At 47.0% G+C, this 22,394-nt stretch overlaps 1 protein-coding gene across 1 annotated transcript; it reads right to left on the bottom strand.

Annotated features, from left to right (window-relative positions):
- Positions 1–2,495: 2,495 nt before the first annotated feature.
- LOC149362270 (glutathione S-transferase 1-like) lies at positions 2,496–19,159 on the bottom strand. The gene is made up of 5 exons (XM_089568251.1): positions 19,019–19,159; positions 8,842–8,900; positions 6,356–6,497; positions 4,322–4,492; positions 2,496–2,642 (listed from the first exon to the last, which is right to left on the bottom strand). The coding sequence occupies exons 1-5, from the start codon at positions 19,157–19,159 to the stop codon at positions 2,496–2,498; spliced, it is 660 nt and encodes a 219-aa protein (XP_089424377.1).
- Positions 19,160–22,394: the final 3,235 nt, after the last annotated feature.

A 22,394-nucleotide genomic window follows, 5' to 3' on the forward strand; every position in this document is an offset into this window, starting at 1 on the left:
ATTTTCAAACATAATTTATGATAGAGTTACATTCACTACCGAAAAATGTTATCGTTCTTCCGCAGTGTTAAAGGAAATTAGAAAAGCTGAAATGGGAACATCTGCTTACCTCAAAAGGAAAGCTACCATGCTTTACCTTGACAGCCACACATTTCCTTATACGTGTAATCGGCCAGACTGGAAAGGATTTTATTATCATTAATCCAATAGCACTTGGTTTTCGTACGGGTTTCGGATCTTCCGCAACCAAATTTCATCGTTGTTCGGGAAAGGGCTAGTGATTTGCGACGTCATCGTAACCTGCTCTGACGATCCGATTCGTCAAGAGAGGTCACGTGGTTTTGTGAAGTCGTCTGAACTTGCCCATCGTGGCAAGTGGCAGGCAGACGCCCAAAATTTGGAATTTGGCCGCCATCAAAAATTCCAAAGGACCCATGAAATTTTGGAAGTAGGTCCACCCCGGAAAATGCACCAATTGGGATTAGAAGGTGGATTAATATAGATTAGTGTGTCGAAATAGTGTAATCATATATGATCATTTAATACAAAGTGCTCCGTCATTTTGTAAGGTGATGACTCATGCAAACCATGTAAGATCAGCGAAGCCGGTTCCAACCGGAGTTTTGGCAGGGAAATCGCAAGATCATTAGAAACTCATGGTAGACACCATAGAAGGCAACCTAAAGCTTATTTTATTTCCTTTCTAGAATGTGCTTAAGAAGGTCCCCAACCTTTTAAAGAGCAGAAAAATTTGTTGGGCATTTATTGGATATTATTTCACCACTTGGGCTCGCATTCTGCTATCGATGTATGAACACACTTCGTAAACAGTGTATTTTACTGTAGAAGCCCTCCGGCGCTCACCAACACCGACAAAGAGTCTTTTCACCGCACGTACCACCGCCCGTCCAGGCCTTTAACTGGAGTGATTATTGCATTCTTAATTGCACCTTGTAGAAGGCTTCTCTCGGCAAAACCGCTTGCATATTCATGCCGTAATTTGACGAGTGTCACAGAATTTGGAAGTAAACATTTTTTCATATTATGCTTGGGTAGAGTGCTTGCCTGAATGGATCAAAATTATTAGAAAACCGCATCGACTGCACCTACGAAGACCCAAAACAAGCGGCACGCACAGCAGTGGTTCTAGTTCATCTCGCTTCTTCTTCTTGGTAGACTACCTCTCTTCTGTGGACTAACAGGCCAGGGCCATGTTACCACCGACCGACCTCTCCTCCTTTTCCTCTCATTGAAATTTCTTTCTCTCTCTCTACCTCTCTTCCCATGGTAGACAAGCCTTTTACCCATGGTAAGCGCGATTGCACCACCGGAACTATTACCACGTATCCCTTTTGTTTTGGCTCTTCGTAGCTGCAGACGATGAAGCTTACTAGTAACTTTGATTTAATCAGTTAACTAGTCCACTCAAACATAATACTAAAAATATGGACTACCAAATTCAGCCACATGTGTAAATTACAGCGTGAATATGCTAGCGGTTTAGCCGAGAGAAACCTTTTATAAGGTGCAATTATGGATGCAAAAATCACACCAGTTAAAGATATCGCCCGCTGCCTACGGCCTTTTGCTATTACCTAGCAACCCGAGTTACTACCCGAGCTTACCCAAGTAACTCGGGTAAGTTCAGAGGAGCGTAGCGCCAGGGGCGCAAGAGCTAGGTTTCTCGGGAAGAACATGGGTCGCGGAAACTCTGGCTTTGAAAGAAATTCACCCGCCAGGGCAGTGGCGCACCACGGCGCTAGTATTGGTTTGAGGACTCGCCGCCGTCTAATAATGCTAAGTAGAGAATGACCAACTTTGCGTGGGACTTGGACTGATTTATGTCCAAAACACCCGAGGTGAATGCGACACTGCTCTTCCTGGCGCATGCGCCTTATAGTGCTTGCGTGCGAAGTTCGCCTTGGACGTCTTGGAAATAATTCGTAAGTTAGCGCCTGTGGATGGATGGAAACAACTTTATTACAAACAAACAAAAAATCTTCCAGGGTGGTCTCCCACTGGTCCAGGAGTCCACGGGCTTGTGCTTATCGTAAAACCCGATCCACCAGCCATTTCTGGCCGTTGGCCTGAGCCTGTGGTATGTGTCCGTTTTCTTTGCACATCGTGTCTTTTGCGCTACACTATTATGTGACGGCTCATTAATGACAGACTATGACGCCTCTTTCTCTCTTTCTTCTTTCATTCCCACCTTCCTCCCTTGCCTTAGGGCGCGGCTCAGGTGTCCACCGAGATATGTGAGACAGATACGGTGACATTTCCTTTCCTCAAAAACCAATTTACTAGTTGATTTGTCATTCATGGCAACAAAGTGTTCTCTGGACGGTGCTTTATGCGACCAGCGTTGTCAGCGTATGGAAATGAACATGCTTGATAAGTAAACATTCTTTCACATGTATTGCACCAAAGGTGTGGACAATTTTATTATGGCAGCTTACAGTAAGTCGCTGTTCGTGTTTTGTCCGACGGCCGGCATTTCATGAATTCCGCTTTAGCTTAGCCCAAATATTCTTGACAAACTCAATGGCCGGACCGTGAACTTTCTCGAAGTATGGAAGCTCAGACCTTACACGTTCGTAGTAGTCGTTAAGCCTGGGGAATTTTTCCTTCTCGATGGAGTCATTCTGGAAAAGAAAACGCAGTTATGCACTCAGCCGTGAAGATTAGTTCCAGACCTAACACGCTGAAAGCACTGCTCCAGCAATAAGATAAATTTGCCACATTGTTTTCAAAGAAGTGCAGCTTTGAGAAGAGGAAAGAGAAGGTCGCCTCACACGCGCAATTGCTAACTTATGCGTGCCGGTGGGTGCTTAGTTATCGGAAAATGTGTGGGATGGCTTGAATCCGTTTCGCTAGAGCGTAGAGTATTATATTCGCATATATTAGTTCTCACATCTTACATAACATTAGTAACCGTCAGCTACAAACTTTTACCCTATGTTCTTGACTCCCTCTAACTAAGAATTTTGTTTTAGAATTTTATTAACCTCCCCTGGTGTGTGACATCCGCCGCCACTAGTATTACTGGGCCCAACAGCGCATCTCTGCACTGCACAAGGCTTGTTTATTAAAAAAATTGCCGACGATTACATTATTTACTAAAGGGAAAGGGAAACCTGGAACAGCCCATCAGCTGTTCCAGGTTTCCGATAGGTTGAGGCAAAGAATTCGAGCAAGACATGTATGTACAATTACAGACAACTTATCATTTTTCTCACATACTCCTTCTTCGAGAAACACTCCACTAACAGTTCATGACTGTCATGAAGGATGCTTTGTGGACGGAGAAATAGATGGATATATGCTCGACTTGCTGCACCAATGCCTGGTTCTCAAAGACGAGGTCTACGCAAGTATGTCGTGAGGTTGTCACAGCTGTGGGAGCCGTTACGAGCGAGAGGAACGGGATGTTTTCCTGAATAAGTGGTAAGGAAATCCCGCCTGTATTTCTATCTACATTAAAGTCCCCACCCAACCTGCCACCGTGGCAGGTGGCAGCGTTTCTGGCACAACGTTGTCAATGCTTTTGCAGCGCACATCTGTCACTACCACCGTTTAGCTTAAAGCACGATTGTGGTGCCCACTGTTCCAAGAGGGCATTTATGCGCCTTCCGTCTGATTCAGGTGTTCAACGAGATTTGTGAGACAGATACTGCGCATTTCCTTTCCGTTAAAATCAATTTACAAATTTTACCCTCCGCTTTCCAAGCCCCCGCTCTATTGGTATCGCAGCTACGTGAGACAGGTACTGCGCATTTCCTTTCCTCAAAAAATACCGAAGACATTTCGGAAATTCTAAACTGTGCTTGGCGAAAGCCTTGTGGTCAGCCCACTGCCGCTTCCCCGAACCGCTTGGCGCGGAATCATTGGGCCGCTTCGGAGCCATGCGTCTCTGTCACTCGACTGCAACGAGACGTCTGGCGAAGGAACGGCGGTGTAGCTGCCACCGCCGACGCGCGCGCGCTTGTTCTACCGCTACTGTGGGACGTCATGGTTGCTATGCACAGCTGCGCCCCCCCCCCCCCCCACCCCCACTGGCGCGCCGGTTGCTAAGGAGGGGAGAAGGTTGCGATTTTACTTTCTCCTTTAAAAGCTCCCGCTCCATTGCTTTCGCAGCTTAAAGGGTGTCCACTGCTGGTTACAACGGACAACGGCAACGGCGACACGGCGAAACGCAGAAGCGGGCGCCCAAGAGCTGCGCTCTAAAATGCCGATGGGCTTCAGAAAAACGCCTAGTACAGGGTGAGTGGGTTTGTTCTTCTGACAGCAATTCAAGCATCTCTTCAGGGATTGTGTCACTTACCTCAAGGGCGATGACAAGGTGCCCTATAAGGCAAAGGTCGGCAAGGGTGATCTTGTCACCGACGGCAAACTTGGATTCACCGATGAGGTTCTCCAGTCCCCCAAGCACGTTTTTCTCGAACCTGCTCACGTCTTCCGGGGTCGGCTCGGTGCGATCCCAAAAACGAGGACACTGTAGGGAAATTAGACTCTCATAGGAACGTTCTAGACTCAAAGGCAGCACATGTATCATTGTGAAAAAAAATAAAAGAAGAATGATTAACACATTAACAAGGAATAACACAAGGGCAACGGCTGCTTAAAATCCTCATGGTTAATCCTCGCAGTACAGAAGGAAGAACAAGAAGTATACTATGAAGTTGAACAGTTAATGGATGAATAAAGCTTTTTTGCAGATCAGGAAAGTGTTCCTGTTGGAGACAGATTGCTGTTTCGGATATCGAAATAGTGTTTTCTGATCCACTAAGCGTGAGATAGTCGCCACCGACAGCACTGCTGAATTGTGAATTTTTTTATAATTTCTTGTTCTTGGTTCTTTTGACGTGCCCATGCCGCATGATATATATTTGGTTATTATTAACAAGATAGAAGTCTATCACAGTTAACATTGAATGTATGCTATGTAGAATGCTAAGGTGTGAGTATGTGTTGGCTTGTAGTTGCGTAACGCTACACCTTCCTCCTTGGTAACCTCTTTGTGAGCCTGTGAATATATTTTCCTTTCTAGTCGCTAATGCTGCAGTAGTTCATGGTGTGTGGAAAAGAAAAAATGCTCTTTCCTTGCTGCTTCTTGAAGAATGGACGCATCTATACTGAATAATATAACTATGCGCATGCACACACTGAACTAGGGAACATCTGAGACAAGAAAATAGGCAGGGTATTCGCAAATTTTTGGGACTACAATAGGATGCAATGAAAGTTACAGTGTTAACTCCAGGATGCAGGATGTAAAAAAGAGTTAATCAGGGGTCATTTGGCTGCCACATGAGCTAGTAGAGACAGTCCAGTGTTGTGGCAGCAGGTAGCGTTGGCGACAGGGTTCGTTGTATTCCTAGGTATGGAAACTGCGAAGGACGGTCGACTGGTGCCATACTGGTCATGTACAGAGGACGAGAAATTTATACTGAAGAGCTGTCAGAAGCGACACTTATACAGTTACATTAAGGAGTCTGAAGAAACGCTTGCGTGTACCAGAATGAATAAGCTGCGCCTTGTGAGTCGAATCTCGTTTATATATTATTTTAGGGTTGTACGAAGAACGGTGGAGATTGTTATTGAACTTACAAATGCTGTATGCGACTTTACGCACTCTGCCTAGCGTAGAAGCTACGAAGTCATTTATTAAAGCGCGTTTAGGTAGCATAAAATGTGGAATGCGGTGCGATCATCATCATTAGCACTACTTGTTCTGCAGGAGGAGAACCAACGCTGATGGTCTGAATCTAACTCAACTTTAAGCAGCCACGGGCAGTCCTTCCCAGGTAATTCACTATTAACACACCACGTTAATCGGCGCTTCTTGCAGCCCAGTTTTCTTTTTCTTTGTTATGCAATGTGTCGCTGTAATTGGGTACCGGCTACATGATGCAGAGATGTCTTGCCGAGACACATCCGCTGACTTGAGTTTCCTCTCCGGTATAATTATCGGTGAATGTTGTGCTAACGGCAGTGCTCTATTGCTCTCTCCGCGTCGGAGCTCTTAATTTCATTCTCATTTCCATTGTTCACAGCGTTCACTTCCCCCTCAACTGAAGTTTAGTTTGTTTTGCCAGCTCTCCAGCATCGACCTCATAAAGCAAACAAGTTTCAGATTAGATGGAATTCGGTACACATTTCATAGTTAGTAGTGGTGAGTATATATAGAGTAAATGTGCTATAATTACTCGAAATGTCATTTTCTTCCGCACATGCAGCACATTAACATCCGCGCCAACAGCTAATTCACCTCCCCCTCACTCACGAAAGTGGAAGGAAACATAGGAAAGAGGAAAGGTGCGATGACGCCGCACTCGGGACAAGAGCAAGTACTCGCGAGAAATGTCACGAGATGAGTTTGGATGGTGCAAGAAGCTGAGGCGAGCACCTGGTCGATGCGAGTGCGATCCCTGATGTCCGTCGGGTACAACTTCGACTCCGGCGCGTATTTCCGCAGCAGGTAGTAGGCAATGGCGTTGCTGCAGTGTGAATAAAGGCCAGTGGCGGGTTTCAGACGATTGCAGTGCAGTGGCAAGACTCTACACATCCCTCATTTCATAAGCCCTCTCCATAGTGGGCAGTTATTCAAAAAACGTACGTTCTCAATGCATTCTTAATGCAGGTGGACATAAAATGGACGATGCGCAATGACTCAAGCTATTCGTAAACGTGATTATATTTGTTAGGGGACGTTAAAACAATTCTTTCATGCTTTGAGCAATTGTGTCATTAATATCTTGGTCTATGCTAGTTGCGACGTTTCGCGATCACCTTCTTTTCTGATAAATCTGGGTTCGACTGTATACTAAGCTGACAACATGGAGCGCGTAACTCATCAAAACCGGCAGCGTTAACTTTTCGGGCTTTGGGATAGGGTAAATTATAGCACAACATGAGGTGAAGTTCAGCGCTGTCATGACGCGTCAGCGCAAGGCATGCTTTTTGTGCCAGCCTTTCATTAAAGGCTCGTCGCTTTGTGATCATAAAAACCTTGGAGGCTTATCAAGGTTAACCCCAGTGGATGCGAAGCAGCCTTCGTTTTGCATTCTTATTATTAACGTCCTTAGCGTTTGGAGTCATCTTGACCGCACACAGGCCCGGCGCAAAGTCGCTGGCGCGGTTGCGGGCACAAAGACTAACGCTACGGCGGGCGCGCGCTGCTTCATCCCTGGCGTGACGTCACATATCACGTGATGCAGCGATGGTGGCGCCGCCGCCGCGTCGCGCGCGACGGCGCGAACCGAAGCGTGGAGGCCTCCGCCGGGCGACGTCCGACGGCGCGATATGAGGCCCCATCTGCAGCCGGTGTGACGTCATCACGTGACGTCAAATCATGTGATCTCACTTCAAGGTCAATGGTGGCCACCGCCGGGCGTCGCGCGAAGGCCCGAAACCTACGTTAATATGCTTCGCATAAAAATCGTACCACAGACGAATGGGATCTGGAAATTGTCGACCCGAAGAAAAAGCCTATACGTGCTACCGGCAAATTTCATCCTTCTATCAAAGTGCTTTTAAGACGGCGCAGAAAAGAAATGATGCCATCCAGACCACCTGCCAGCACGAACAAATTGACAGTCCAAGAAAAAAGATGTAAGCCAAGGTTTCCGCATTTCCTAGTTTAGAATTTTTAACTCTCGTCATGCTGACTGCCTATGATACCTTGCTGAAAGTATCCTGTCTAGATGACATGATATACCTGTGATTTCTAAGTGATAATGGCAGCATTTCGGAATCTAAAGAAGCGGCCATAAACATCAGTCATGTTTTTAAAGCGACATGCTTTCATTATTACGCCCCAGCTCAAAATTATCCCTGCAGCTGTGAGCTCAAAACATTGTTCTGTGTATGACAGCTGCGCTTCAGCAGATGGTTTGTGTTAAATTTCACGTGTTTTTCTGAAAACGGCCTCAGGTTTAGTTTCCTCGCAGAGCCATTTGCCTGAGTTATGCAGCCGATAAAATGTGCCTTTGAAATGCAGTTGATATAAAAACAAACCTGGTTGGTTGGTTTACGGGGTTTAACGTCCCAAAGCGACTAAGGCTATGAGAGACGCCGTAGTGGAGGGCTCCGGAAATTTCGACCACCTGGGGTTCTTTAACGTGCACTGACATCGCACAGTACACGGGCCTCTAGAATTTCTCCTCCAAAGAAATTCTAGCCGCCGCGGCCGGGATCGAACCCGCGTCTTTCGGGACAGCAGCCGAGCACCATAACCGCTGAGCCACCGCGGCGTCAAAAACAAACCTCAGTGACCAGACTTATATGTATATATATATATATATATATATATATATATATATTTGTCATGAGCCACTTTATTGGATGCAGTAGTCGGGAGCGAAAGCACTTCATACTGCGAGAGGTTTAACTTTACTCCACCTAGCACAACACCATGCCTGCGCCTGGTGTGAAGGCAGCGGGAAGGAGGGCAGTTCTCGGTTTTCCAGCATGGAAATACTGTATGTGTTCGTCATGCTCTTGCATACTGACAACGCCGATTACTCGGCACTCGCATGGCTGCCGAAATTCGAGTGCTATAAACAGTACTTTTTCTCCCGGTAGAGCATATATAAAGTCTAAACACAAATACGCCTACATGGGAGTAAAAAGGCAGTAAACTATCTTCTAGCGCACAACCTTTTATAAAAGAGAGTGTATTGGAGGGCAGCTTACTCTTTCTTTACCCCCTCTGTTTATAGTGTACGAGGGGAAAATAAACGGTGGTCATTTTCATGCCGATGGGTAAGGTGGTTTGCCTGCAGACGTTCTCTTATTAATTCTTAATTTGCAAATGAAGACAAACGTAGAATCAAGCCGCACCTCTCGAATACAATGAATCCATCGTCGTCAATCGTAGGAACAGCGTGGAAGGGGTTGATCTGCAATAGAGAATGAAAGAAAATGTGTGTGATTTTAGAAAAATCAAGCCAGAAAACGTTGGCCCCTGCAAATACTCTTAACAAGGCTTACATTATTTGCTTTGGTATTAGTACATGTGACTAACAGACAACTTTCCATTAAATTCACCGATACAACATGCTACTCGTAATCATCTAGTGAAATCATAAAGCTTGGAGAACAACGCCGCCATTTACCTATTCAATCGCTTTCATTTGGTCAAAGTACAAGCCCTGCTACAGACGAGGTAGCATGGTCGTGTGCGGGAGAGAAAATTGAGGGACGTCTGAGCCGAGGCTGCTGCATAAAGACAATAAAAGAGGACTTTATACAGGAATTTACATATTTACAAGTCAGCTGCAGGAACGCTGCATGACGACAGCTCATCAGAAGACCATGATGACAAAAAGCTCCCTCGGCCGTGCCGCTGCCGAGGTTTTTAAAGAGTTCCCTTCCCTAGGGTCCTAGATGGGGGCCGGGCCTGCAGGGGAAGGAAGTTCTCACTCGCGGGCAGGGCACTTTTTTCTTATTTATTTTTTAAGTCCACACTAATATCTGGCACCAATCACAGACACACACGCACTCACTCACTCCCGAGTGATCACACCGCCGTCACGCGCTGGGAGAGGGGGAACGATGCCATCCACGTAGCGCAGACGCCGGAATGTCCATGAGCGGCGTTCGCGCGCATTTCGAACGCGCGTTCACACTCGGTCAACCGGGCAAACGCTCGCTCAACCGGGCAGACGGACGCGGCTTCCGTGGCAATCCAGGCGCTCACCCAACGCGCGTCTCGGGGTTTGTCGGCGTTTCGCTGCTGCCGTGTCGTTGTCTTCCTCACGACGAAGGCGAGACGTAACAGACTGCCCCGCCTGGGGAAGGAGATCCCGATGGACAGGGGACAGCATCCGCTGTCCGGAGGGATGTCGCTTGAGGCTGGTCTCAACCGGAGTCGGTTCTCTCTCGGCGGTTCTGGAGCTCAGCGCACCCCGAAGTCTTCCTTTGCATGTGCAGGTTCCCAAAGGGCACTGCAAAGCGACTCGTGCTCCGCTAGCGTTAGAACCACGCCGAAAACCCAACCGCTCAGTCCGCAAGCACGACACAATCCCCACTAAGCAATGCCAGGCTCTTTCCCTCTTACAAAGCTAATTAGTCCCTGGGAGTGGTCCAGCAGCACTCAGAAAACTCCCACAGATCGGCACATTACACCACAAAGCGCATCTCAATTTAAAACATTAAACAAAACCAATAGGTGCAAAATCCTACATCAGGAAGAAAAAGACCAGCAAACTGCAACTATGATGCTGACTCTTGCGCTAGGGACCTCAATTTAAGCTATCGGCATTACCTTTGAGACTCCCCTTTTTGTGATGTATTCCGATTCGTAATGACCACAACATTTCATTCTGCATAGCAGCATACTGCCGTCACCTTGTATATCCCCGCAAAGATTTGCTCAACATCGGAGCCAAAGTCACATTAGTTTCCCAAATTCCAAAAAAAAATCAAGCGACTCCATGCGCTTATGCTAGTGGCCTAAATGGCCCGCCTGGCTAGCACTTCGCGTTTTAACGGACGCTGCTACACATGGGCACCACTAGTGCATTTTTCGAAACAATCTTTGTCAAAAGAAACCCTTTCAATGTAAACAACGCGTCGGAAACCTATTCCTGCTCAAATTTTTTTTTTTCTGCAAAACTTTTTGTCTGCAGGAATGGTTTGAAAAAAAAAAGAAAAAGCAAACAGCAGATACATCCTCGGAATCCGCTGCTAACGAGCCGCGCCGCGGCTCAAAGGGGTCGCCTATTCTTCAACCGCGCCCTGCGCGGACGCACACCAACAGTGGCTTTATACTCCGTTTCATACATCATGTGCAACGCGGTGAAGGCTACGGAAGTAGTCCGCAGAAAAAAAATAAAGAGAGGTGTATCCCTCCGCGCTGTTTTGTGGCCGTGCGGTCTAACGCGTCGCTCCATCTTCCTCCCTTCCCGTTACGGCGAGGTTTAGGTGTCCACCGAGATATGACAGATACATTTCCTTTCCTCAAAAACCAATTTACCGACGAGCAAGGCGTATTTGTCCGCGTTTCAGATTGGTCCAAATTGTCGTCACGCCGCTGAGCTGGACGCCATTTTCTCAAAAGTAAAAGGGAGGCGGACAGAAAGAGTAAACACGGCGGCCAGCGGGGACAGCGAAAACGTGAAATGGAAAAAGACGACACACGCAAAATGCAAAATCACAGATCTCGACCGATTCATTCGCAATATCATCGTTTTTTGTCACGCTGATGACAAATGTATTACCCACGAAGCCTATCGGCAATGCATTTGTTATTTTTCGCTCACCACAAGCAACGCACTATTTTCTGTCACGGATGCAGGCTGCGCAAAAAAGAGCGCTAGCTTTGACAGCGTTGCACCTGATGTATGAAACGAAGTATAGCAGCCGACAATCGAGAAAAATCGAAGGGCTTAACTCCGCTTTGACGCCTGCGAGCCTCAGACGCCACGCGACATTGATTTGTTCCGCACCCGGGCCGCGTGTCTCCAACACCTGAGTAGCGTCTGAACATTTGAATGCGAGGGGATGACGGTCGCGGATGAAAGAAACGCCTATGAGAACTCCTTTCTCGATTTGGCAATGTCCGTCGACTGGAACGAGTTCTGCGGCGTTCTTTCATGCGGTAGCTGGGCGTCCTCTGAGACCCGCTGTGAGGTTCCACCGTCCTGCAAGAACTACCGCGGGGTCGCCAAGATGGGTCAGGTGGCTTTCGTTTTTTCTGAACGCGCCCAGTCAGTCTGGCCCTTTTTCGGCGCCAGTCGCGTCTGGAGTACTCGGTTGACTCGCGGTCAATCTCTTTAAAGCAAAGCGTCGTCTCCAAATTTGGGCTGCTATTGTTCGCCGGCCGCATCGAAGAAATGTCTCCCTTGATTCCCTCATTGCGCCGGCCGGTGAGCTCACTATTCTCTTCCTGAGAGAAAACGCCAGCCTCACTTTTCAAAATAGCCTCAGCCTCAGAGTTAGAGACGGCCGCTTCTTTATTAGCACTGACAGTGCTCTCGAACAAAGCAGGTCGCTCGGCTTTGTTTTCGATGGGATTCCTGCAACACACAGTTTGCTTTTGGTTCCGATTACTTTCTGCTGAGAACAACAACTTGCTCTCCTGAGGCTTGCTATTCGATCCTACTACCCTAACGCTCCTGCCCGGACTTGAACTGTGCGACGCTGTTCGGCTAACGTAGCGTTATTGTCCTGGGTACTATCTTCTCGATCGCAGCAATCAGCCTCCTTTCCGGAAAGTGGATGCTTCTCTGGGCTCAAAACCACCGCATTGCCCCTTTCCTTATTTCTAGCAGTGCCTACATTATCGCCCGAGCTCTCACGGCTGGCGGATCTGCACTCTTCCTCATTGCTAGCCTTAGTGCCTATATTATCCCCCGAGCCCTCACGGCTTGTGGATCTGCACTCTTCGCTAGCTTCTTGACCGAACTCCTCGGTCCTCGCTGCCGAAGTGGCCTTGCTTTCCTGGACCAAACCTGTCCTATGCCGCCACTTCTGCACAGCACTCGTGTCATCCGGCGACTGAGCGGAGCTTCTAACTCGGTCCCTGACACTATCGCGGTGTAGCTTACCACCGTCAATTTGGCCTTCCAAATCTGCCTCCGCGGGAATATGAAAGTATCGGAGGAGCGCACTTTTGGTTATCGCATAGTTGTGGGCATCCTCGTCAGACAACCTCGCCCAGACATTACAAGGTTCACATGGGAGGAATCCCATCAACACAATTGGCCAATAATCCTCTTCTAGCTGCTCCTCCATGCAAATTCTTTGAAAATTTTCTAGAAAAGCTCTGAAATTTTCGCCTTTTCTCAAAAAACTTAAGCGAGATCGCGTTCTCATACTTCTGATGGCATTAAGTTCACGCGTGAGTTCCCGCATCTCTCTTTCGTATTCCTGTTCCCGCAGCTCTCTTTCGCGTTCCATTTTCCGCAGCTCTCTTTCGCGTTCATGCTTTTATCTACGTTCTAGTTCATTTTGTTCTCTTTTTGCCAATTCCCTCTCCTCAATGGTCTCAAGGCATTCCGCTAGCTCGTCATCTTCAGCCTCTAACGCAAGAATAGCCTTCAGCAGTTCTGGTTTTCTGAGTTTGTCTGATACATCCAGACCCAACTCTTTCGCAAGCTCCAGTAACTTTGGTTTGCGCAGCGTCTTCAAATCCATGGCTGCTCCGAGTGCTGCTTTCTCTACTGCCCGCTATTGTCTTGCTGCAACTAACCCAGCAGCAACGACAACCCAATTACCAGCTCTGTTCCTAACACTAACAAAAGCCTGGCAAAACTCAGCAGAAGAAAGTCCCGCACTCACCAAAACTCGCAGCCAAGAATTCAGCGCAGTCGTTCCGCTGCAGGCAACCAGTCATCACAAAGGGCTGTTGCACTGCCCCCGACTCGCCGTTCTGCTGCTCAGCGTCCCGTTCTCCGCAACTCTCCGCTGGCGTCCGATGTTTCGCGTCCCACCGCTGCCAACCAGTTTGTTACGGACGAGGTAGCAGCACCCCACCGCTGCCACCAGTTTGCTACAGACGAGGTAGCATGGTCGTGTGCGGGAGAGAGAATTGAGGGACGTCTGAGCCGAGGCTGCTGGAAAAAGACAATGAAAGAGGACTTTATACAGGAATTTACATATTTACAAGTCAGCTGCAGGAACGCTGCATGACGACAGCTCATCAGAAGACCATGATGACAAAAAGCTCCCTCGGCCGTGCCGCTGCCGAGGTTTTTAAAGAGTTCCCTTCCCTAGGGTCCTAGATGGGGGCCGGGCCTGCAGGGGAAGGAAGTTCTCACTGGCACCAATCACAGACACACACGCACTCACTCACTCCCGAGTGATCACACCGCCGTCACGCGCTGGGAGAGGGGGAACGATGCCATCCACGTAGCGCAGACGCCGGAATGTCCATGAGCGGCGTTCGCGCGCATTTCGAACGCGCGTTCACACTCGGTGTATGGGAAACGCTCGCTCAACCGGGCCGACGGACGCGGCTTCGGTGGCAATCCAGGCGCTCACCCAACGCGCGTCTCGGGGTTTGTCGGCGTTTCGCTGCTGCCATGTCATTGTCTTCCTCACGACGAAGGCGAGACGTAACAGCCCATAGTGAGCACGTGTTGGTAGCGTTGTTTATAACTGCTAATATATGCAGTTGGCGCGAGTTTGACCCCTGAGTCATCGTGGGGTGCATGTGGGGTACTTAATATTGTTTAAACAAACACCAGCGGCAGATTTTGGGATGTATCCTGGCCACATGTTAGCGCAGAGTCCGCAAAACATAGTTGATTAAGTTCGCAACGTACGGTTTGCATGTGGAAACGTAAAGTTCAAACGTATGGAGTCCATGTGATGCGGAAGTTAATATGTATCCATATAATACGGATCTATGCGGATATCTATGTCCTGCCCAGTCTGTATTTTCATTATTCCGTACGAACGAATCCGTATGCATCATTATGCGATACCTTTTGGCGGTGTAGCTGGTTGTGCATCACAAAATTGCAAAATAACTAAAACGACAAGGACACAAAAAGACAAACACAGTGCGTTTACTTCCAGCTAAAATGGAAGTAAACTCGCTTTGTGCTCGTCTTTTTGTGTCTTTTGAGAGCCTTTGTAATTCTGTACTTTACGGGATAAATGACGCATCTGTAATCCGTCGAGTGTGTCTCTATACTGATCTCCTGAACGTCAACGCCTGCTTCTTGGCAGATTATGCCAGGCTTCCTCAGTTTACTACTAGAGTTCCTGATCAGACTCTGAATCTGCAAATGTTTTGCAGGTATCTCGCCCAGATACGCTATATCCGCAGTTGATTATCTCCATTTAAAGGTAACGATACCACCTCTTAACTTGAAAGCCCGTCGAGTGAGCAGCGCGAGGTGTTTCGCGAAATTAGGTACACTACACAGGAGTCAAACATGCATGATGGAGACCGCTACGGCCACTAATCTCTTCCGCAAGTGCCACTAACTTCTGCTGAAGAAACGCGAATAGCTGCAGTATCCTGTGAGCGATAAGGCGGATGCCTTGCCGAGGGGAATGTACTGTTCATCATGATTCGGGTTGAATGCTCTGTACCGAATTTGGTTACCTAAAGCCGCAAGACGTAACGTGTCGGAGAGCTGACAGCTTTGTAAATATCTGTATTGTTGTGCATCTTTACGCGCAGTTTTCCTACGCTGGTGTGTTCCTACGCTGGTTGTACTGGGGCATGAGGACGGATGGAGGGCACCGATGACGGCGGGAAACAGAGGGAACTGTGCAATAGAGCTAGCGCGGTAATATGGCGCGTTAATGTACGGACACTTGACCATCTCTATCCGTGATTTTACCCAATTCGCTCCCTTCGTCTAAAGAGGAGGTAGGTGCAGTCGGTGTGGTAATGCTGCAGATGACGTATCTTAAATTCTTCAGGGCACTCTTTTTATCTTACAACCATGCTCTGCATCACAGATTGCGATCCGCAGGAATGGGGTGCCCCAGATTTCGTGTTTGCGAGAGAGAGGGAGGAAGAGATTTCAATGAATACAGGAGATGTCAGGCTGCTTGGTGTTTGTGAGAGCTCGAGTATGGGCCTGCAGCGAGTAAATGAAACCAGGGGCAGGACAGTAGAATTTTCTAGGGAACACTTCCAATGAACAACTGTTAAAAAGCAATGCAGTTGTCGAGTAGTGGTAGTAGTATGAAACTCTATTGCGCAAAATGGGACGGGGTTTAGGGGTTGGGGTCTTGAGCAGCAGGTGGTGTTCCAAGGTACAGCATCCAATTGGTTCTTGCTGCCTCCTCGGGAGATTATTTGTATTTTTTTTCGTGGTGTGAGACAGATGCTTATGTATTGTGAGTTGAGGGTATAATGGCCCCTAACTTCGCCGAGGTACCTGTCGCACATAAAGGCTCCTCTGATGCGTAATCTTAATATAGTATCTGGTTAATCATTCCATGCTCTCGTGCTTACAAGTCCATTGCTCGATATGTGGCGTCACGTCCTCTTTGCGGATACTGGTTGTGAATGGTTTCCTCGCGTGGTGATGGGGCTTGCGGATACTTTATGCCACAGGACTTTTTCTGCATTGGTCAGACATAATTTTCACATAAGACATAATATGATTGATACGTTGCCTGATATTTTCAGTTGCGTCTTTAAGGGCATTTCTCGGCACCGGTACTTGAATGCAGTAGCAAGGTTACGCAGGCCATACAGAAGCGGCAGAAAGATAAAGGAACAAAGGCATTCTCCCTGGATCCAGATACGCCAGGACACTGTACGCCTCCACTTATTGTGCGCTGTTTATTGAGCGTTCCTTCATTGCTGTAAAAACAATGGCACCCAGCAGTAAGATCTTCGGAGCGCCATAAAATGAATGTCATTGCCGTTGTCTTGCTTATTCATGATCAAAATTGTGAAAACAGTCTGCGAAAAACCAAAATCAGTAATCATAAACTCAAAATTTCTTAAGAGCAATCAAAGACGTCAATGCTCAGTTGAAAACCTGCAAAGCCTGGCCACCCCTTGAGACAGCGTCTGCGATAACAAAGGTAATAAGACGTTCGCCGGTAACGCAACAATTTTTCAAACTTTCACCATTTATTTATTTATTTATTTCAATACCCTAAAGGCCCAATGCGGGCATTACATAGGGGGGGATTCATGAAAGAAAACAACAGATATAAAACACAGAATACAAATGGCTGAAAACAGAAGTAAACAAGTTAAGAACGCAGGTACAAGTGAATAAGAGGAACAAAAAAAACAAAAAAAGGGCTAATATGAGGTATTTGAAAAAAATTCACATGTAGCAAACCGCGCAAAAAAACTCATCATCCCCTGTTAGGGACTTCAAACGAGTCCCCGCTCTCGGACGTCAAATATGGTTCATTTTAGTTTCCTTGAATCATATGAAGCAACTTCACAGCTGCCAAATGGGTTTATTGGTGCGTTTAATTGGCTAGGGCAAAAGGGAATAAGGCCATCACTGCGTGAAACACTGGGGTAACTTTGGTCTTTTTTTGTTTCTCAGGCGAAAGTTTGGGCGTGAGTTGTTGCCTCTTTTAGTGATATCGGTATTACGAAAATGAAAGCAGAGCAGGTAACAAGTAGCGCGTATTTAATTGACTAGGTACGGTGAAAATTTCTCTTGCGTGCAAAAATCTTCAAAACGCTTCTTCATTGTAGCTTATGTTTCTGGAAAAAATAAATACCACTTACTTTGACTACGTCGCTATGATTATATATACAGGGTGTTTCACCTAAGACTTTCTGCAATTTTTAAAAATAAACTATTTGAATTAGATGCGCGCTTTTTCTGGCATAGCATTGTCAGTGGTGTAGTACACCATAATGCAGCTAAGACGTGCTAACTAGCAGGCTTGTTAACCAATATTTAATAGTTAACTTTTAAACTATTACCGTTGGGCTCCTTAATTCTCGAGAGGCATGTAGCCCACCGTAAGTAATGTCCATATCCGTTTTTAGAATTTCGAGAACGCGATTATCCTCGGCGCTGTGGCCCAACAAATTTTGGCAATTTCGACGAGTTAGGTTCACTGGAGAGGTTGCTTTGCCTGCAAGCTTCTCAAAACGCATGTATTTTGACGCGATGTAGGCGAAATTTGTTTGGCCACAGCGCCGAGGATAATCGCGTTCTTCACATTCTAAAAACGGATATGGACATTACTTACGGTGGGCTGCATGCCTCTCAATAATTAAGGAGCCCAACGGTAATAGTTTAAAAGTTAACTATTAAATATTGGTTAACAAACCTGCTAGTTAGCACGTCTTAGTTGAATTATGATGTACTACACCACTGACAATGCTATGCCAGAAAAAGCTCGCATCTAATTCAAATAGCTTATTTTTAAAAATTGCAGAAAGTCTTAGGTGAAACACCCTGTATATTGGCTTCCCGCTTCTTTATGAGTATAGAGTTTTAAGAGGTTTGTGCCCAATTAGAAGATTTGCAGTAAACACTCTGCGAGCCTGTTTAGTTTTAGTTTGCGTAGAACGGGGCTCACCGGATGAAGCTTTTTTTTTTTTACTTTAGTGCAGCATTTAACACGTCATTCTACCCGGCCAGCTGTTAAAGGTGCGGTTCCCGTTTCGGCTGCAGTGACATCGGCCAACTCAGTGCCACGCTGGTTTCTCCACATATGGTGACATCAAGCATCACTTTAGCGCAACGCGTCATGCCAACACGCAGTGCACCACGCCGGTTGGGCTGCGTGCAGTGACGTCATCCATGGCATGGCTTCAATGTGTCATGGAAACGCGCCGCGCTGAAAGGATTGAACAAAGTAAAGCTATGAGTGCCAGCATAAGGACGTGATGCGCATCCTACCAGAGAAGAGAGGTAACAGTAATTATGCAGAATAATATATACTGCACAGCAAGCAGCTCTCGATGTATCTCTGCTTATAAAGGGGTAGCTGTCCTGCAAGTTTCTTGCTGGTAATTTCTGGAATATAAGCTGAAAGAAGTTCTCTTAAAGCACTTTTGTAATTTTTCATATCACTCTCAAGAAAATTTTATTGGACCCCATGGTTACACGATAAGGGACCACAGTCCCTCAAAAAATACAAGAGTACAGTTCACGACTAGTGTCGCTCGATTACCGAAAAGCGGTCACTCAAGACCCGACGGCGACTCCTGTCGCCCTGCAAACAAAAGTCATTCACTGCACGTAATAATGTCCACAGTGTCCATAATGTCCGCGCCACGAGTTCATGCTTTCTGCTTGTTTGCTTTTGCAACAGAGCAGCCTTATAATAAAGCCTGGTTTTGTGGCTGGCTATGTCGTGCACATATGAGCAGCCGTTCCAGCTGACTCTCAGCGTACCTCCGACCGTTAAGCTCTTGTGTAGCTTGGTATTGCTGGGTCATTTTGTATTCGCAGATCGAAAGTGTTATTCCTATGGCATGGCAGTCAGTATGAAGTTTGCGAAGGATAAATATATAGAAGGGTATAATGAATGCGACTAGGTCGTCACCATATTCCACAAAATGACTGCCACTAGGGCCGGAAAGAAAGTGTGTCGAACGAGGCTTACCCACCTTGAGGAAGTCTTCGCCAAGGTGTTCTTTCTTAGTAAAAGCCAAGTTCTTGAGGCTGATCTCTACACCGATCTCCTCGGCCAGAGACCGAATGAAGCCGCAGGGCGGACTACCGACGAGGTTGTAGAGGACGATAGGCATGGTGGTAATTAAACCAAGAGCACGACTTAGCTGACTGACCGACAGCTAAACAATGGCAGTGAGCGGGCAGACCCGAGAAGAGCCAGTGGAACGAAAAGGTTGCTGCTGTGGGTCGTCACCTCATTAAAATACAATACCTGACAGATGGCCAAGCAGTTGTGAAAAGATAGAGAAGGGCGCAAAAAGACGAAGATAGAGCGAGAGAGAGAGAGAGAATACTGGAACGACCGATAGGTTACCTAGGCAATGCCCGGTTTTCTACCCTGCACGTTGGGAGGCGTATGAAGCGGAAAAAAGATGGCAGGAAGGGCACATCCGAGCACAGAAGGCCACATGTCCTTATTCCCAACCTTCGTCTCAGAAGAAAGCCTTCAAGGCGGTATTCGCAGGCCTAAAATATATAGGCTTGAGCAGCAGAGTATATGATCTCTGTGTGGCTCCTACGTTCTCATGGAGTAATAGTCCCTACGGAACAAACATCCGATTTTAAATGCAGAAATAGAACGGTTCCCACGATTTGCACGGACGTTTAACATCAGTGCAATGGTTTCATCAGATACGTGTTCATGCAGTTCTGTTCTATGAAATTACGACAAAACACCGGGGAAGTAAAAAGAGCTTCGCTGGACAGGACATCTACTCAGTACGTGAAGTTGAGAATGAAGTTGAGGATTCCTCTAATTGACTCACATTTCCAATTTTGTGGTGGTATATGTTACGAAGTATGGAATCAAATGTAAACAAAAAAGTGGCCGAACATTTATGCCTGTGAAGATGTGAATTTTAGTGAATGCTGGGGTGGTTCAAAATGCTGTTGCTAGTGAGAGTGATAAGTCATTTTTGGTAGATGTGGGGCATATCTGACGCCAGGACACTTAACCTGTACAGGCGCTATGACCCTTTTGCTGAGAATGTTTGAGAAACCGGGCGGAGCAATTAGTTATGGGGTGGGGGAGTGGGTCATCGTCATCATCATCATCATCACGCTGACTACGTGCGGCAAGACAAACGCATATCTCTCCAATCAAGCTTGTTCTCTGCCAGCTGCGAGCATATTATCCACGCAAACGTCTTAATCCCATTCGTCCACATAACTTTCTGCGCCCCCCGCTATGCTTTCCGTCTCTTGCAATGTAGCCGGTTTACCCTTAAAGCTTGCGTGCTCTTGGTATCCAGTACGTTACCTTTGACGGCCACCAGTTACCTTGCCTTCGCATCACATGCCCTCTCCAAACCCCTCTTTTTCCTTATTCCGACTAGGATGCCAGAAACTTCCGTTTGCTCTCTGACCCACTCTGCCCTCTTCCTGTCCCTCATAGTTAGACCTAACATTTTCATTTTCATTTCTATAGCCCGCTGTGTTGTCCTCAATTTAAGTTGCACCCGTTTCGTTAGTCGCCATGTTTCAGACTTGTAGGTTTCTACCGGTAAGATATAGCTTTTATGTACTTTTGTCATGGGGGATACTGGCAAACTGAAATTCATGATCTTAGAGACCCGTCGAAATGTGCTCTACCCCTTTCTTACTATTCTAGTTATTTCCCTCTCATGATACAGATCAGAGGTCAATACCTGCCATAAGCAGACGTATTCCCTTACCACTTCCAGCACATCGCTACCACTGTGAACTGCTGTTCCCTTGAGACACTGTTGAACATTACTTTTATTACTTTTGTTTTCTGCAATTTCCTGAGAGACATAGAAAAGCAGTGTCATCGGCGAATCTCAGATTACTAAGGTAGTCTCCAATAACTGCTGTCACTAACTTTTCTAGCTATATCCTAGCCAAAGGAGTAGAACTTTCTAACTTTCTGCACTGGCGGCTGTCGAAGCGCTTGCAATTGATGTGATACACTAACGAAATCAATATTCTTGCCGATGGTTTGCAGATCAGAATGAACGAGATTTGACATGTCAAATAGCGTTGATTACTAAAAACCTTCAGAATGTGCCATTCAGATTCCATTCCACTGCTTTAAAGAGTAGATATGAAACGGGCGGGAATACACAGGTCTCCGAAACGTTATGACTCTAAGGGAACGTCTGTACCACGTCCTGTTATGCTCCCAGAAAAAGCGGAAGCAAGATATCAAAGCAGTTAGAGACAAGTTGCAATTCATGTTTTTGTTTTATCAGCGAATTTCTTTGGAGGTGCTCGTCCCGTACCCTGTCTTGTGTGTGTGTGTGTGTTTCGCGCAACTAGCATGTCTGAAGTATTGAACCAACTAGCCCGACCGACAACACGTTCTACTTAGTCAAATTTTTTGGAGGAGTATGTAGCCAGACGTCATCTTTTGGCGCGCTTCGTTGATGGCTTTGCCTTAAGCTACGCATAGCCGCCCACAGACTTAACACGAATGACGAAACGCGTGGCCTGGACTTCCGTCAAAGCCACGAAGCGATAGTCACCGGGGGCGAGATAATGCTCTCGGTATGTTTACGGTGGCTGCGGATAGCTGGTGCGCAGCTGGCTTTAGCTGCTTTTTCGCTTCCGCCTGATCGCAGCGTGGACTGCAAGCTCGCCACGGGGGCGTTTCGGCGCTTTATGCTCGCCGATGTGGCCTCCGCGGGCCCGGCAAACCACTTTACAGTTTTCTTATCGCGGGAACCAGAAATTGCGCGCTTTGCTGCCCCGGTTCAAACCAGCTATCATCAGCCGCCGTAAACATATCAAGAGCATTATCTTCCACGCGATGACTATCGCTTCCTGGCGCTGATTGCAGGTCAGGCCACGCGTTCCGTCATATTTGTTAAGTCCGTAATTCGTGTTAAGTCTGTACAGTGATGGGTAGGCCCTGCCTACTGACGTGAAATATGGTATTTTTATTCAGTCATAGGCAACGTGCACTGAAATTTCCCGCTTAGGCCGTAGCGTCCTTAAACAGTGACTAGTAAGAGGAGCACTCATTTTGTCGGCTCCCTTAGTGCTTCCCACACCACGTGCCTGCATCTTTCCGCATACTTTGCTCCTCCCTGTCCTTGCCAGACGCGCGTGCGTAAGCTAATTAGGCTACGACGAGATCACCCATAGGCAATGTATGTTAAGGGTCATACACAACTTCTCAACGCTCAGAATGTTTCCACTTTCATGGCTGATGGGAGCAGTTTTTACACGCTATACGACTATAGACAGGCTGCTTGGGCAGTAAGGTTACTTTTATCTTATGGTCGCCGGCATGTGGCCTTATCACTTGGCTTCCATGCGGGTCGCGGCGAGATGCCCCAGGAGAAGTTT

The sequence above is a fragment of the Amblyomma mixtum genome, chromosome 2 (genome assembly GCF_055824585.1).
Source record: "Amblyomma mixtum isolate Tamu chromosome 2, ASM5582458v1, whole genome shotgun sequence".
Taxonomy (NCBI): Eukaryota; Metazoa; Arthropoda; class Arachnida; order Ixodida; family Ixodidae; genus Amblyomma; species Amblyomma mixtum.